This window comes from Chiloscyllium plagiosum, unplaced genomic scaffold, assembly GCF_037043375.1.
Source record: "Chiloscyllium plagiosum isolate Xiang-an unplaced genomic scaffold, Cpla_swu_hap1 HiC_scaffold_17, whole genome shotgun sequence".
Lineage (NCBI taxonomy): Eukaryota > Metazoa > Chordata > Chondrichthyes > Orectolobiformes > Hemiscylliidae > Chiloscyllium > Chiloscyllium plagiosum.
In genome coordinates, this window is record NW_028270155.1 from 57,973,088 (window position 1) to 57,988,055 (window position 14,968).

Genomic DNA, 14,968 nt, shown 5'->3' on the forward strand with positions numbered 1-14,968 from the left:
CACTCTAGTGAAGGTCAGTACAAGCTGAAAAAACAGCACCTCATCTTTATTCTTTGTCTGCCCAATCGTTGTTTTCTCCCTCTCTGGGCTCCATCTCCAACTATTGTTTACTCCACCTCTCCCCTACTCCATCTTCAGCATATATTTCAACCCTTTCCTAGCTACAATGAGTTCTGGACCTGAAATCTTTACTGTGTTTTGTCTCCACAGATGCTGCCAGACCTGCTGTTTTTTCAGCAATTTCTTTTTCTGTTTCAGGTTAATGTGGAGTTCAACTGTCTTCTAGGTTTTCAGTTTGGATATAGTTGACTTGTCTAAATCCAATTAGTCTTCCATAATATATTTAAAAGGCTCCTACTAGAGAGACAGTCCTGGGCTTCTCTCCATGAATATTTTTTTAAATTGCATGTTGGGATAAATATTTTTAAGTTGAGCATATGTTTCCATGTTAAAAAAAACCCTGAGACATTCTTTCTGTTGGTTCCTAGCTGCAGCAGTATGTGTGGATGTATTGAACTATATCGGCCATCTGCCAATGTTTCTGCTTCAGTTATATAAAGTGAATGAATGAAGCACTGATCTCATGGTGAGCAGTTTAAGAAAAATGCTCCAATGTGCAATATCTTTACAAAATGCAGGAAATTGCACAGGAAAGCCTGTCGGAAAGGAAAGATTGTACTTTAAACTTGTAATAGAATGAGATCAACTACACACCTACCTGTGTCATGCCAGCTGACTTTTCGCCGTAATTTATCATTAGGTACTTGACCATTTATACCTTCAACATTTCTCTGTTAGAAATCACACAAAGGTCTGCATTAGTTCAGCATTAAGGAGCAATATAGCCATACCACAATAAAGTTTACTAACAAAATAACTAGGTGGAATTTTCACAATTGGAGGTGGCAGAAAAGAAACTTAATTACGTGGGATGGTGACGTATTAGAACCTGCCACCTTGTCCCGTCCATTCTTTGGGTGGAAAGGCCCAAGCTCCACCTTCCTGCCCAGCCATCTATTGAAGTTCTTAGATGGTCAGTTAAAGACAACACAAGGGCAAGGGTAGGAAGTTAAGACTGGACGTAATTCATTCAGCCCAAATGACTCTTCAACCAATGCAGACTGTGTGTTTGTGTGTGTGAGAGAGAGAGAGAGAGAGAGAGAGCACGCGTGGCTGTTTGTGTGAGAGTGTGTGGCAGAGAGAGGGAGAGGTTGTGTGAGTGCGAGTGTTTGTTTGCGTTTTTGTGTGAGAGAGTTTGTGTTAGATTGTGTGTGGATGTGTGTGTGAAAGAGAGAGAGTCTGTGAGTTTTTTTATGTAAGTGTGTGTGTTCATGTGAGTGTTTGTGTGAGCATGAGTGTTTGTTTATTGTGTGAATATGTACGAGACTGTGGTGTGTATATATGTGAGTGAGAGAGACATTTTGTTAGCTTAAGTGTGTCGAATGGGTCTCTTAATCTGTACTAACCGATCCATGAACAAGAGCCTGGAGATATGGTAGGGGGCTTGACTGCTTACCTCTAACCAGCTGCTCTTGCTTTTGACTCTACTTATGAGCTCCCCCACCAACCTATGAAACTGCCTCTCACCACAAACCCTCCACTGTTCCCTGCTTGCTCCTCCATCCCAGGGTCTATATTGAGAATAGCCCTGTCTTCCTTATTGCTGTCGAGTGCCAGAGCAGTATTAGGAAGATACCACCCAAAAACCAAGAGCAGAATCTATTAATTTCTTTAAACCAGTATCTATGCTTGCTGGTCTGTTCTGAAATGGATTTCGAAGTAATATTTGATTATTCAGAGTGAAATATGGTTATATGATGTGGATTTAAGGGGTAACAGGAGAGGGGTAGGATGGCAGAATTGATAGGGTATTGCAGGAAGCCCTTATTGAAACCTATATCCTTTCTAGCTAGTGGTGAACACACCACTCACAAAATTGAAGAACACCTGACACATCAGGCACAAAATTCAGGAGACAGACTGAATGAAAGGTATTACAATTCAAAATAAAATTGCCCAAATCTTAACTAATTCCATGAGAAATAAAACTTTAGCACAGTTTTAACTGAATTAACACATTGAAAACTGACAAGATTGTATGCAATACTGGTTTTCTATCCTCATAATTTCACCCTCCAGGAAAGTCATAGTCATAAAGTTATACAGCGCGGAAACAGACCCTAAGGTCCAACTAATCTGTGCAGACCATGTTCCTAAACTAAACTAGTCCCACCTGTCTGCGCTTGGCCAGTTTCCCTCCAAACCTTTCTTATTCATGTTTGTATTCATGTTTAAATGTTGTAATTAAACCTGCATCCACCACTTCCTCTGGCAGTTCATGACTCACACAAACTTCTCCCTTTAAAAAAAAATTGCCCCTCATGTTCTTTTTAAATCTTTCTCCTCTTACCTTAAAAAAATGCCCTCTAGTTTTGAACTCCCTGACCTAGGGAAAAGGACTTGACATTCACCTTATCTGTGCTCCTCATGATTTTATACACCTCAATAAGGTCACCCCTCAACCACTTACGCTCCAGTGAAAAAAAAACCCAAGCTTTCCAGTCTATTTTTATATCTCAAAAACCTCCACTCCCAGCAACATCGTGGTAAATCTTTTCTGAACCCTCTCCAATTTAATAATATCCTTTCTACAACAGGGCAATCCGATATCTTGATAAAGTTGACCTCAGTTTATAGAATTAAGTCATTTTCTCTCGGCTCCAGACTGACCTATTATGCAATCCCAGTATTTCCTATTTTCTGCGCCTATTTTCACAGCCTCAACTCAAGGCCCTTGACTAAAAATAGGCAGCATGAAAATGTTAACGAATTCCTGTGAGCACTGCCAAAAGCACCTAGTGGCTGCTTTGATCTTGGAAACAAGGTTTGCCAGTTGAGATCATTATTGGGATCGTAAGAAAAATTCATTCAATCAAAACTATGCATTCAAACAACAACTGATCAGACTTTTGCAGACTTCAGATTAAAGTTGGAGTCATTAATTTTCACAGTTGCTGATACACCACTGCAGCATGACAATGGCTTACTTGATAAATGTCATTGAAGAAAATGATTTAACATATTTGGAAAGGCAAGGACTGATTAGGAATAGTCAACGTGGCTTTGTGCGTGGGAAATCATGTCTCACAAACTTGATTGAGTTTTTTGAAGAAGTAACAAAGAGGATTGATGAGGGCAGAGCGGTAGACTTAATCTATATGGACTTCAGTAAGGCGTTCCATAAGGTTCCCCATGGGAGAATCGTTAGCAAGGTTAGATCTCATGGAATACAGGGCAAACTAGCCATTTGGATACTCAAAGGTAGAAGACAGAGGATGGTGGTGGAGGGTTGTTTTTCAGATTGGAGGCCTGTGACCAGTGGAGTGCCACAAGGATCGGTGGTGGGTCCACTACTTTTGGTCATTTATATAAACGATTTGGAAGTGAGCATAAGAGGTATAGTTAATAAGTTTGCAGATGACACCAAGATTGGAGGTGTAGTGGAGGTGTAGCGAAGAAGGTTACCTCAGATTACAACAGGATCTTGATCAGATGAATCAATGGGCTGAGGAGTGGCAGATGGAGTTTGATTTAGATAAATGCAAGGTGCTGCATTTTGGGAAAATAAATCTTAGCAGGACTTATACACTTAATGGTAAGGTCCTAGTGAGTGTTGCTGAACAAAGGGACTGTGGAGTGCAGATTCATTGCTCCTTCAAAGTGGAGTTGCAGGTGGATAGGATAGTGAAGGCGGCGTTTGGTATGCTTTTCTTTATTGGTCAGAGTATTGAGTACAGGAGTTGGGAGGCCATGTTGTGGCTGTACAGGACATTGGTTAGGTCACTTTGGAATATTGTGTGCAATTCTGGTCTCCTTCCTATCGGAAGGATGTTGTGAAACTTGAAAGGGTTCAGAAAAGATTTACAAGGATTTTGCCAGGGTTGGAAGATTTGAGCTATAGGGAGAGGTTGAATAGGATAGGGCTGTTTTCCCTGGAGCATCGGAGGCTGAGGGATGACCTTATAGAGGTTTATAAAATTATGAGAGACATGGATAGGGTAATAGACAAGGTCTTTTCCCTGGGGTGGGGGAGTCCAGAACTAGAGGGCATAGATTTAGGGTGAGAGGAGAAAGATATAAAAGAGACCTAAGGGGCAATGTTTTCAAGCAGAGAGTGGTGCGTGTGTGGAATGGGCTGTCAGAGGAAGTGGTGGAGACTGGTACAATTGCAACATTTAAAAGGCATCTGGATGGGTATATGAATAGGAAGGGTTTGGAGGGATATGGGCCGAGTACTGGCAGGTGGGACTAGATTGGGTTGGGATATCTGGTCGGCGTGGACGAGTTGAACCGAAAGGTCTTTATCAGTGCTGTACATCTCTATGAATCTATAATCAGCATTGGTTTTCATGTGACAGTTAGGGATAGAGTCTTTGATAAATTGGTTCTGAGAAAAACATTGCATGAGAAAATTATCCTGTATTAAAGTGAACCATTGCGAAATGCAATATAAAAGAGGTTACATGTCTTTTACATTCTTTGAGATGGAGCATTACACTGTTCTGCATGTTTCAGCTTATCACTCATTAAATGAAAGAAAATATGCTCGAAGGGAAGGAAAATTACATAGTAAAACCCACTTTAATTTTCTTTCATGTGGATTATTTTTCCTGTAGCAACAACTGTGGAGAACTTTTTCTTTCCCTGAGAAAGTTTAGGGCTTTAAAATGTAATCCCAGGTATGTACAATTGAATGCGACCTTACCCTTTTCTGACATTTGTGCTCTTTCTTATGCCTGCATTTGTTCTTTGAAGAATATACATTATGTTTAGTGGATTTAAATGATTCGAGGCGACTTCTCATGTTTCTCTGGAAAACTTCCCTTTCTTGCCTTTCTTGTTCACCTTGAGTGATGAAGTGCCGGCTATAATTTCCCTGATACTGGAAAATCAAGGAGCCAACGTTAACGATAATAAAAACAAAGCATACATTGAAGGTGCTAGGAATACAAAAGTCACTAATTGTCAAAGTGCATTAATAGTACAGAATCTCATTCTAAACTATCTATTAACTGATTTAGCACAAGCTATTTCTCTGATTTGTTCCTGGGTTCAAATGATTAATATTTGCTTTTTAAGTCTAAGCTTGAAAAAGAAGTGCACTGATGTATGCTGTGGGCATCCACTTGACTGTCCAGCCCAAGATTCCCAAAAGGTTGATCTCGGACCTGATTCATGGAGTAACTGAGGGAAGGAGGAAGTATTTCCCCATTGTTGGGAGATAGGAAGGCAGATGGAATGGTCAATTTTCTGGCCTTTTCTAAAAGGTTTGGTGAGTCTCAGCAGCAGGCTTTCAGTTACATGTGAATGGACGATTGTGTGGACCTGAAATAAAAGGGGTAAGAAATTCAAAAACATTCATAGAAGAGACAGCCTTGTTATCTGCAGGTTAAAAACTTTCTGACATAACTTTAATCAATTATGACATTTCCTGAAATGTCTTTGAATTAATACATATCCAAAGATGTACCAAGTTGCAGCAGGCTGTATTTTACCCCTCTAAGGAAGGACAGGGAGGTGGTCTGGGACCTGTAAATTGGCAATGAGGAGGTATTTGAGATTGGAGTGTTACCAGTGCCAGAATAGGTGTAGGACAGTCAAGTGAGCCATTGTCTAGCTTGTTAAGGCCTCTTTCTGCTGCTGTAGACATTTTATCAGCACTGGGTGGATCCTTTGGAGACTGCCTAGTGAATACTAGTCACCTCTGTATGGACTCGGTGAGGGACAAGCCCTCCTAATTAGGCACTCTGTCTCCCATGAAGCAGTAATGATCACCCCCTACTCTCACTTCTCTAACTGACAACGGGCAACCCCAAATCTTAGTTATCAACTGCAAAAACAGCCTGCTCCCAGGATGTGCTCTCTCCTAACAGCTGTCCCAGGAGTGACCACTGCTCCTAGTGGTGCTTCTGAGCTTCTGGCTCTCCAATTGATTCACAGCTTATAGGGGCTGGTATCTGGCCTTGAAAAGGACCAGGGTCCCCACTGATAGCTCCATATTTGCCCCATGCTAAAAAGTGCAGAAATATCTATGGCAGGACTACCCCCAGCTGTAGTACTGGGGTGTCTGCCACATCAATAAAATTCTGGTCACATGTACTTCAATACAGAATGGGAAAACAATACTCTCACAATCCATGCTAAGCAGGACCTACAGGAAACATAAGAGGAAGTAATATTATTAGTTCTTTCTTCCATCTTGGGACAAAGAGGCCAACTATAATGCCCTCATGTTCCTCAAGCAATATTAGCTCACAGACTACAGACCAAACCTAAAATATTTCTGTATTATATATAGTTCATCACCATTATATTTACTAACCTAGGCATTGGATGAATTATGTACCAATGCTAATACTCATAGTCCATATATGGGGGATAGGAATGTCTTACCCTTCTCCTTGGCTTGTACAGGTTCTCTCTTAAGACATGGTGCATCACTGTGTCTTCCCGATCTCTGCCACTCCTCACTGTGTCAATCACTTGTAAATCGAGACACACGGCACTTCCACTCTCCCTCCTGACATACATACACAAGAAACAGTCACAACTATACATTTCAATGTCTTCATTTTTAATTAGTACAGCTGCTAATGCAATGCTGTAGCAGTCAACTGGCCATAGCTCCGACAGATACTGCGGTGGGCATCAGTCAAAACAGAAGAGCCTGTGACCTGTTCAAACAGCCTCCCGGGGAAGATACAAAAGCACAAAAGTGGGAAAGATTGGCTCAAAGAAAATTTCACAAAATAATGAGCCGTACTTCCAAGGAATGGCAATTACTGTCCACACTTGCTGATTTACAATAAAAAAAAGCTCCACATTTCTGACAGGAAGTTCTGCTCGGGCTCCTTCAGAGAAGTGGAGCATATCAGACAGGTCCCTTGCAGTGCACAACAGTCAAAGTGCGTCTCCTTTCTCACAGAAGTTGTTTGCTGCATTCTGTGATAAAAAAAATATCCAGCATCATAATCAGCTCCAGTGAAAAGATAAGAATGTATGATATGTCAGAGGTTAGGGTGGAAAGAGGGAAAGTGCAATGATACCAGGTAAGGAGTGTGCCAGTTGGGTAGTGTGCCAGGTGGGTAAAGTGTCAGAGGTGTTGAGTTAGAGCAGCAAAGAGGGGATGTCAAGTTGCAAGGGTAGAGTGGGCTGTTACCTCCCAGGAGAGAGAAGTTGTCATATCCTGGGTATTTTGAGGAGGGTGTTGGGCCCAGTGATGGGGGTGCAGGATGTCAGGCCCCAGGCAGAATGGGGGGTGGGAGGGGGGGTGGTTGTTGGTTCTCCAAGGGAAGAGAAGGGTGTTGGCTCCTTGGGAAAGTGGGTCAAGTCCAAGTGGAGAGAGGAATGTTGGGTTTGATATGCTTCAAGGTTCCAGGTCTCTGGATGGTCCCAAGGCACTGTTGTTTCCTGGGGGTGGGTGCTGTTGGGTCCAGTGACAGGAGTTTGCATTCTGTGGAGAGGTGGGTGTCTGGTCCTGTGAGGAGAGGAGCTGTTGATCAGGGTCTGGGAGGGGTTGGGTGTCTCAGGAACAGTGTAAATACGGGGTCTGTGAGGTAAATTGAGCAAGGGATCAATTGAATAGTTACCGAGGAGTTAGACAAGGGTTTTAGTAGTCTAACTTCCCCTGAGTAACTATTTACTGATCTACAGCGGAAGACCCTGAGTTCTCTGATTTAACTGGATATTTTTAGAGAGTTCCAGGTACAAGGAAATTGCCCAGGGGAATCTTTAACTTCCCCGATAATTCCTTTGGAGTGTGCTACATTCGGGATTCTCCAGGATTCCTATGTGCAACTGCCATCAGAAAATTCTGGCTCATATTTCTGACATCCAAGTAATTTATTAACACACTTTAAAGTAAATTAAGCAAACTCCAAAAATTGGCTTGCTATTTTAAATCAATACAATACTGAAAACTAGAAATAGAACAAAATATCTAAGGGATAGGGTGTAGGTTTGCTCGCTGAGCTGTAGGTTTGATATCCAGACGTTTCATTACCTGGCTAGGTAACATCATCAGTGGCGACCTCCAAGTGAAGCGAAGCTGTTGTCTCCTGCTTTCTATTTATATCTTTCTCCTGGATGGGGTTCCTGGGGTTTGTGGTGATGTCATTTCCTGTTCGTTTTCTGAGGGGTTGATAGATGGCATCTAGATCTATGTGCTTGTTTATGGCGTTGTGGTTGGAGTGCCAGGCCACTTGGAGATCGCCACTGATGATGTTACCTAGCCAGGTAATGAAACTTCTGGATATCAAACCTACAGCTCAGCGAGCAAACCTACACCCTAAACCTCAACCTGAGCTACAAACCTTCACAAACCTTGTGAATATCTAAGGGATGTTGAGGCATAAAAGCATTGAGCATAATTTTCCCATTTTTTGACTGCGTTAATTCCAGGCAGGATGAGAAGGAGTTTCTCAACATGTCCCATGGAGACGCTTCCCACACAATCTTCTGCTGCTCATCTCATTAATTCTGTACTCAGACTGCATGCACCCTTCACACTCAAGTGCTCACTGCGGTTGGGACCTACTGGCATGGATGCCACAGGCAACACAGCTAAACCCAAGCTGCACACTACTCCAGCAACAACCATTACAAGAATATTGTTGTATTCCATTTCAAAACAAGGTGACTCAAAAATAGAATCTGGCCTCTCCTCCTTCCCCCAGCATGAGATGGTGGATGAGAGGACGGTCCTCTTCTCTTAGGACCAATGCTGGAGGCCACCAAAACCTGGTCTGAGATAGACACCAGGTCAGGGCAGTGTCCACAATCTGGAGGAACCACATCAATGCCAGAAGACAGTGTTCCGCAAGGATAGGTGTCAGCCTCTGCTGCCTTATACTCACTCTAAATCTGCCAGGAACACGGGCCCTCTGCAAGGCTATTGGTCCTCTTAATAAGTTCAGCCACACTATAAAACAATGCCCTCAATGAGACACGGAGACATTTCATAGCACCTTGCACTTAGGAGAACCAGCATGGTTGGAAATCCCACTGCCTGCATTGTAGCATTGACCTCATCATGAGGAAAAGTGATGGAATCAGTGGGATCTTGCAAAAATTAAATTTGTAATATCCTTGGTATATTTCTGGGTTGAGGATTTTAAGATCCTATACAGCTCTCCTGTCGATCCTTGGGATGAGCCAGTTCCAGCAAAATTATGGGTTGTTGTTACTTTGACAGTCTCTGGGATGGGATGGACACTGAACTTCTTCACAGTGCAAGCCCTGATCCAGGAGATGACACAGTTTGTTTATGGTGTCCTGGGACATCCTCAGGATGTGCGTGCACTGATCTTTGCTCATCTGGAGGAAAGGACAGTGAGGTCAGTCCACTCGAGGCCTTCGAAACCTTCTCTGTATCCTGGGGGGATCTTCACCTGTGTCTTCATTTCACCCACAAAGCAAACTTGCTCTACCCACTGACAGTATGCTGACAGCCATCCTTTGTTGTTGAGATTTGGTGAACACTATCCAGGTCATGCTCCTGAGAGTGAGTTGCAGACTATGACTGAAAGTCTTGAATCCAACCCCATCCTTCAGGTTGTATTACTGTTCTGGTCAACCTCATCAGCTTTATGGCTCACAACCTTCCAACCCAACCCTTTTACTTGACAATCAATATCTCCTACTCTCCTCCTCAGCTGCTGGCCTACTACTGTACATAACCATGTCCACTATCACAATCCACTGTCTCTAGTTGAAGCCAGGGTGATCGTGACTTGAGAAAACTTGAGGAAAACTTGAGCACAGTGGCTTAGTGGTTAGCACTGCTGCCTCACAGCGCCAGGGACCTGGCTTTGATTCTAGTCTCAGGTAACTGGTTGTGTGGAGTTTGCACATTCTCCCCGTGTCTGCATGCATTTCCTCTGGGTGCTCCAGTTTTCTCCCACAATCCAAAGATGTACAAGTTAGGTGAATTGTCCATGTTAAATTGCCCATAGTGTTCAGGGTGCATTAGTCAGGAGTAAATATAGGGAAATAGGGTAGGGGGAATGAGTCTACACTATAGGGATTCTATTCTATGAAAACCCTCCTTCCCACAGTACCTCCTTCCCTCCCATATACTATTAGATCCCACTCTTATATTTGGAGTTGCCCCATAAACAGTCATCATCCTCTACTGTGCCTGAGCACAATGACTCCAATCCAAATACTTGAGTTTCTCACTTCCACCATTGGACTGACCCCTGTTAACTACCCTTGAAATTTGCTGCCCAAACCCTCGGAAATGTCCATGGCCCATCCCCTGGACTGATGTTTCACCCTTCAAATGCCTTACCAGACATGGGCCCAAAGGTACCAAGCATCAGACTGATCACAGCCAGGCCCCTGAACTGAGATTAAACAGTGCCCTTTACTGAGTATGGCAGCACCCCGACTCACATAAACCCCATCACTCAAATGTGGACCACCTCCCTTTGATCAACCTCCTGGAATTCCCTGTGGGTCTACTTGCAGCATATGGACTGCAGCGGTTCAAGAAGGCAGCTCACCACCACCTTCTCAGCCAGCAACATCCACATCCCACAAGTGCAAAAAAAAAGACTTTCAGACATGACCATTTGGTTGAAATCTATGCAGTGTGTTTGCTATGTTGGCTACTGGCACATGCTGTAGGTGTGACACTGATGTGCCATACAGAAACATGTCCATCTTGATTCATCAACGCTGGTAAGCATTGCACACATGTAAGGTGCTGTTGATCTCCAGAGTGCAGTGGTGTAGCAATAAAGTGTTTTCACCATCAAGCATCATGATGTGGTGTGGATGGTAATTTGACAATGCTGCCTTCCAAATACAGAGGATAGAGACAGTCTCTGCCAATAAGGCATGCCCTGGGATAATGCAGAATATTAATTAACATCAGAGGCTCACTGCAAGTGACAGTGAGCTGCAGTTGCCAGGTAACGATTCGGACTTTCAAGTCAGGAATCAGCACTATCTAGTTTCTCATTGGCAACTGGGAGAATAAGAACCTGCATAGAAATGAGGGGGGTTAACTAGTAATGAAATGCAAACATGTAGGGTCCCCACCACTTACTAGTGAGATTCTCAACCACCCATTGAAACAACAAGGGAAAATCAGACTCTTCTTCTTGATGTCAGGAATCTAATTTTCTCATTCTCATCACATTCTCCAGACTGCCCCTAGATGTAGTAGGAGGACAAGTTAAAAAAAAGTAACTCGGGCGCAAAGGTGGCATAGGTGATACACCAGTGTCAATACACTTTCATATCTGTAAATATGGATGTACTCTCTATTTGTCTGATCTACTGTAATTTTAGCTGGTTAACTGGAGATACCATATCACAGATAAGCAACCTGTTCATACATCCGAATGATGTTATAATAATGTAAATAATGGTGAAGCATTGGATAGCAACAAATCTCAGAAATCCTATAGCCCTTATCTTCATGGCTATAGCCAAAACTTAGAACTTTAGTGAGGAGTTCACTGAGACCAAAGATAATGTGAACACCTTGTAATGGCTCCTTGCCTGTGCTCGTTCCACCATATGTGTATGGCCACAGGATCATTCATGAGCATTTTACCTGTGTGTTTAACAAGGGTGTGCACACTCTATCAAGGATGGTGATAACCAATGTTGAACTATCATCCAAATCCAGCCTCATCATGCAAACATATCCACCTCCTCCGCCCCACCCCCCCCCCACCCCCACCCAGCGACCACCAACCTGGATTGACTATATCCCTCCTTCACTCTATTAAGGACTGATCCACTTTCATTTTCAGATGTGACCATTTGGTTGAAACACATGCAATGTATTTACCTTGTAAACTGCTGGCACAAGGTATGTGTGTGACACTGATGTAGTGTAGCGCCAAACACCCCCTGCCTGCACCTTCCTTCCGCCCCCCCCTCCCCCCCCCCCTCCCCCCCCCCCCCCCCCACAACCCCAACCCAACCCTTGACCGTTCAATGCTAGCAACCATGAGAAGCTGCCTAGCTTTCTGTCCAGGGTAAAATAGAAGTCAATGATGTTGTGAGCCTGTAAGTTTTCATTGAAGCATTATGTGAAAGTCAACGCGAGGTAGAGATGTGAAACTCCATACAAGCGTAAATTGAGTGAATGCTGTGAAAGAAAGCTAAGAGCCATCAAATGCAAATGCATGAGCTTTGTGTGTAACCCTGCGCACAGAATGATTTGGTGGGAGCATCACAGTGGAAAGTGTCTGTGAACTCCAAAGTGCAATGGTACCGTGCTGAAGTGCGACATGAATAGGTCTGAGATCAGCTATAATGAGGCTGGTGCTTTACATGGACAAAAGCTAGAGGTGGTTACTGCCCAGGATGTATGCAATGAGATATTTGTGAAGGGAGCTTAAGACTGCATGGTAACTGCTCTGACTTCCAAGTCAGGACTTGGTGCGTCCAGTTTCTCACCAGTACCTGGCAGAATCACACACCGTGCAGCTTACTATTGAGATTCTTATATAGCTGTTTAAACTTTAAGGGACAGATCAGATGTTTATCTTGACAGAGTGAATAAGGTTTTTAAATTTTTGTCACATTCTCCTAAATTGCTTGCTGTTGCCCACACTCCTCAAGGGCCGGAAACATTCTGCCCATTAATATTGACGCCAAACTTGAATGATTTTTCCACTTTCTTTGTCACTTAAGTTTACAATGAGGCTATATTGTCACATTGAAGGGATGTATAATCATTTTAATGATGGAACACTGGGGTAGATGATGGAAGTGTTTATTTTGCCTTTTGTTGATGGTTCACTGGTTTGAGTATTATTGCAATATTCATCTGAACAAACCTGCTGCAGGAAACTGTTCTTTAATATGTCACCGACTGGTACTCATGTACTGGTTCTAATTTGCAAACACAGATGTGGATTGTGTGGTAAAATTCACATGTTTTACTCTGATATGGTTGACTGCACCAATCTCCTCCAGGTAGTTCTTCTATAATATAATGGTTGTGTTCTTGTGCAACCCCACATTATAAAAAATTTCGCTTTAGAAACAGCGCTTAAAGTGTTGGCAATGTAATCATGTTACAGCCAGCACACATTTTAAAAGTTATGCTTTAGAAACAGTGGCCCCAATTTGTCAATCACGTTACAGCGATTTCATATTAACAAAACACGCATTATAGCAGAACGACTGTACTACTTCTATCTACTGTCATTGAGCTGGGGTGAATTGATCTCACCTGGTTCCATATCTATCAGTGGTGTTTCCTGCTACTGCATTACTACTTATACTAGGATTCCCTAGAATCCATCCTTATCTCCCTCCTTTTTCTCATCTTGACAACATTCAAATGCATAGTATGGAGTAGCTCAACCTCACCACATCCCCTCTTGATTACTCCGCTGTTGCTAATTTATTAGATTGTTCATCCAACAATGATTAAAGAATGAACAGAAATGTCCTTCTCTGAACCAATGGAAAGATTGAAGGCATTGCTTTCAATTCAAGCTCAATTCTCATGCAAGAACCTCCTTTTTTCTCCTTGGCAAGTTTCTGAGAGTAATCAAGCTGTTCACAACCTTAGTGTTATATCTGACCCTGAGATGAGCTACCCATCACCATACCATCACTGTGACTGTCTGCTTCCATAATGTCACTTGATTTTGCCCCTGTCTCAGTTCATCTGCTGCTGAAACATTCATTCATGCCTTTGTTACCTCCTTGGCTATTTCAATGCACTTCTGGCTGGTCTCTCATATTCTGTCTTCCTTAAGCTTGAAGGCTCATACCTGATCTTGCTGACTTACACTGGCTCCTGGTCAGATAACATTTTAATTTTAAAACTATCACCCTTGTTTTTGAAGCTTCCATGGCTTATCCTTTCCACCTCTAAATCTCCTCCAGTTCCACAAACCCTCAACGTATCTTATTTATCTAATTCTGACCTCTGAACATTCTTAATATTACTGATTCCACCATTGTTGACCATGTTTTCAGTTGCTGAAGATCTAAGGAACCTCTTTCTTACACCTCTCACCTCTCTTCCCCACTTAGCTCCTTTATAACACTCCTTAAAAACAGCCATTGACTGAACCTTTATTTAACTGACTAAATATCACCTTATGTGGCTCAGTTTCATGTTTTGAATGTTCTTGTGATAGGACATTTTATTACATTAAAGGCGATGAATAAATGTAATTTGTTGTTGTATAGCCAACTATAGAATACATAACATATTCTCAAACACAAATTGAAAATGTGCTGAATTCTCCAGCTCTGAGATACAGAAAGCAACACACGCCAGCAACATGACTGTACTCACAGGAGGTTTGTTACAGATGTTTCAGAGAATGACGTTCTACTTGGCATCGATGCAAATGTGAATTTTCCTGATGACATGTGACCTCCCTTAAAATAACAGACAGAGTGACATATAATTTCAGCAGGTCGCTACATATATTCACTTTAATCTCACAATCGAAAATTAGGAAATAACTGGTAGTTAAACTATTAAGTAACAAAATTGAACTTGACTGAGACTTTGCCAGTCTGAATGGCTCAGAAGCATAGCAGGCTGTAATGGAAAGTAAATTGTTTCTACTTGTAGAGATGAAAAGGTGATGAAAAGGAAAATGAATGTATTTCCTAAGCAATCTAGTGTGTAAATGCTCTGGGCTAAGACTCAATCTTTGCTGAATTATCTATTCTCCCCTGGGCTAGTGATGGCTTCTGAATAAATAAGCTCTGTATTCTGAGCTAGGGCGTGGAAGAAATTCATCTATCCTATAACCCTGCCTGATTCAGGGACTTGTGTGTGGACATCAGTAAAGCTGGTTCCAGTTGACTTGTGGTGCTCCCCATGATTGAAAACAGCCCACCAACATTGTGTGTGCAGATGGACACATGAAAAAGTTGGCTGAGGTAATGAAAGGCTGCCATGTATTTG

General features: G+C 42.5%; 1 protein-coding gene across 4 annotated transcripts in view; it reads right to left on the reverse strand.

Moving 5' to 3' along the window:
* Positions 1-14,968, reverse strand: part of slc9a5 (solute carrier family 9 member A5) — a 280,610-nt gene that overhangs the window by 13,498 nt on the left and 252,144 nt on the right. For all 4 annotated transcript variants that reach the window (XM_087995957.1, XM_043707124.2, XM_043707125.2 and 1 more), the window contains exons 11-14: positions 14,345-14,430; positions 6,454-6,580; positions 4,766-4,942; positions 719-791 (exon numbers count right to left, since the gene is read on the reverse strand). In XM_087995957.1, the coding sequence (XP_087852083.1) occupies positions 719-791; positions 4,766-4,942; positions 6,454-6,580; positions 14,345-14,430 (463 nt within the window). The remainder of the gene's footprint in view (positions 1-718; positions 792-4,765; positions 4,943-6,453; positions 6,581-14,344; positions 14,431-14,968) is intronic.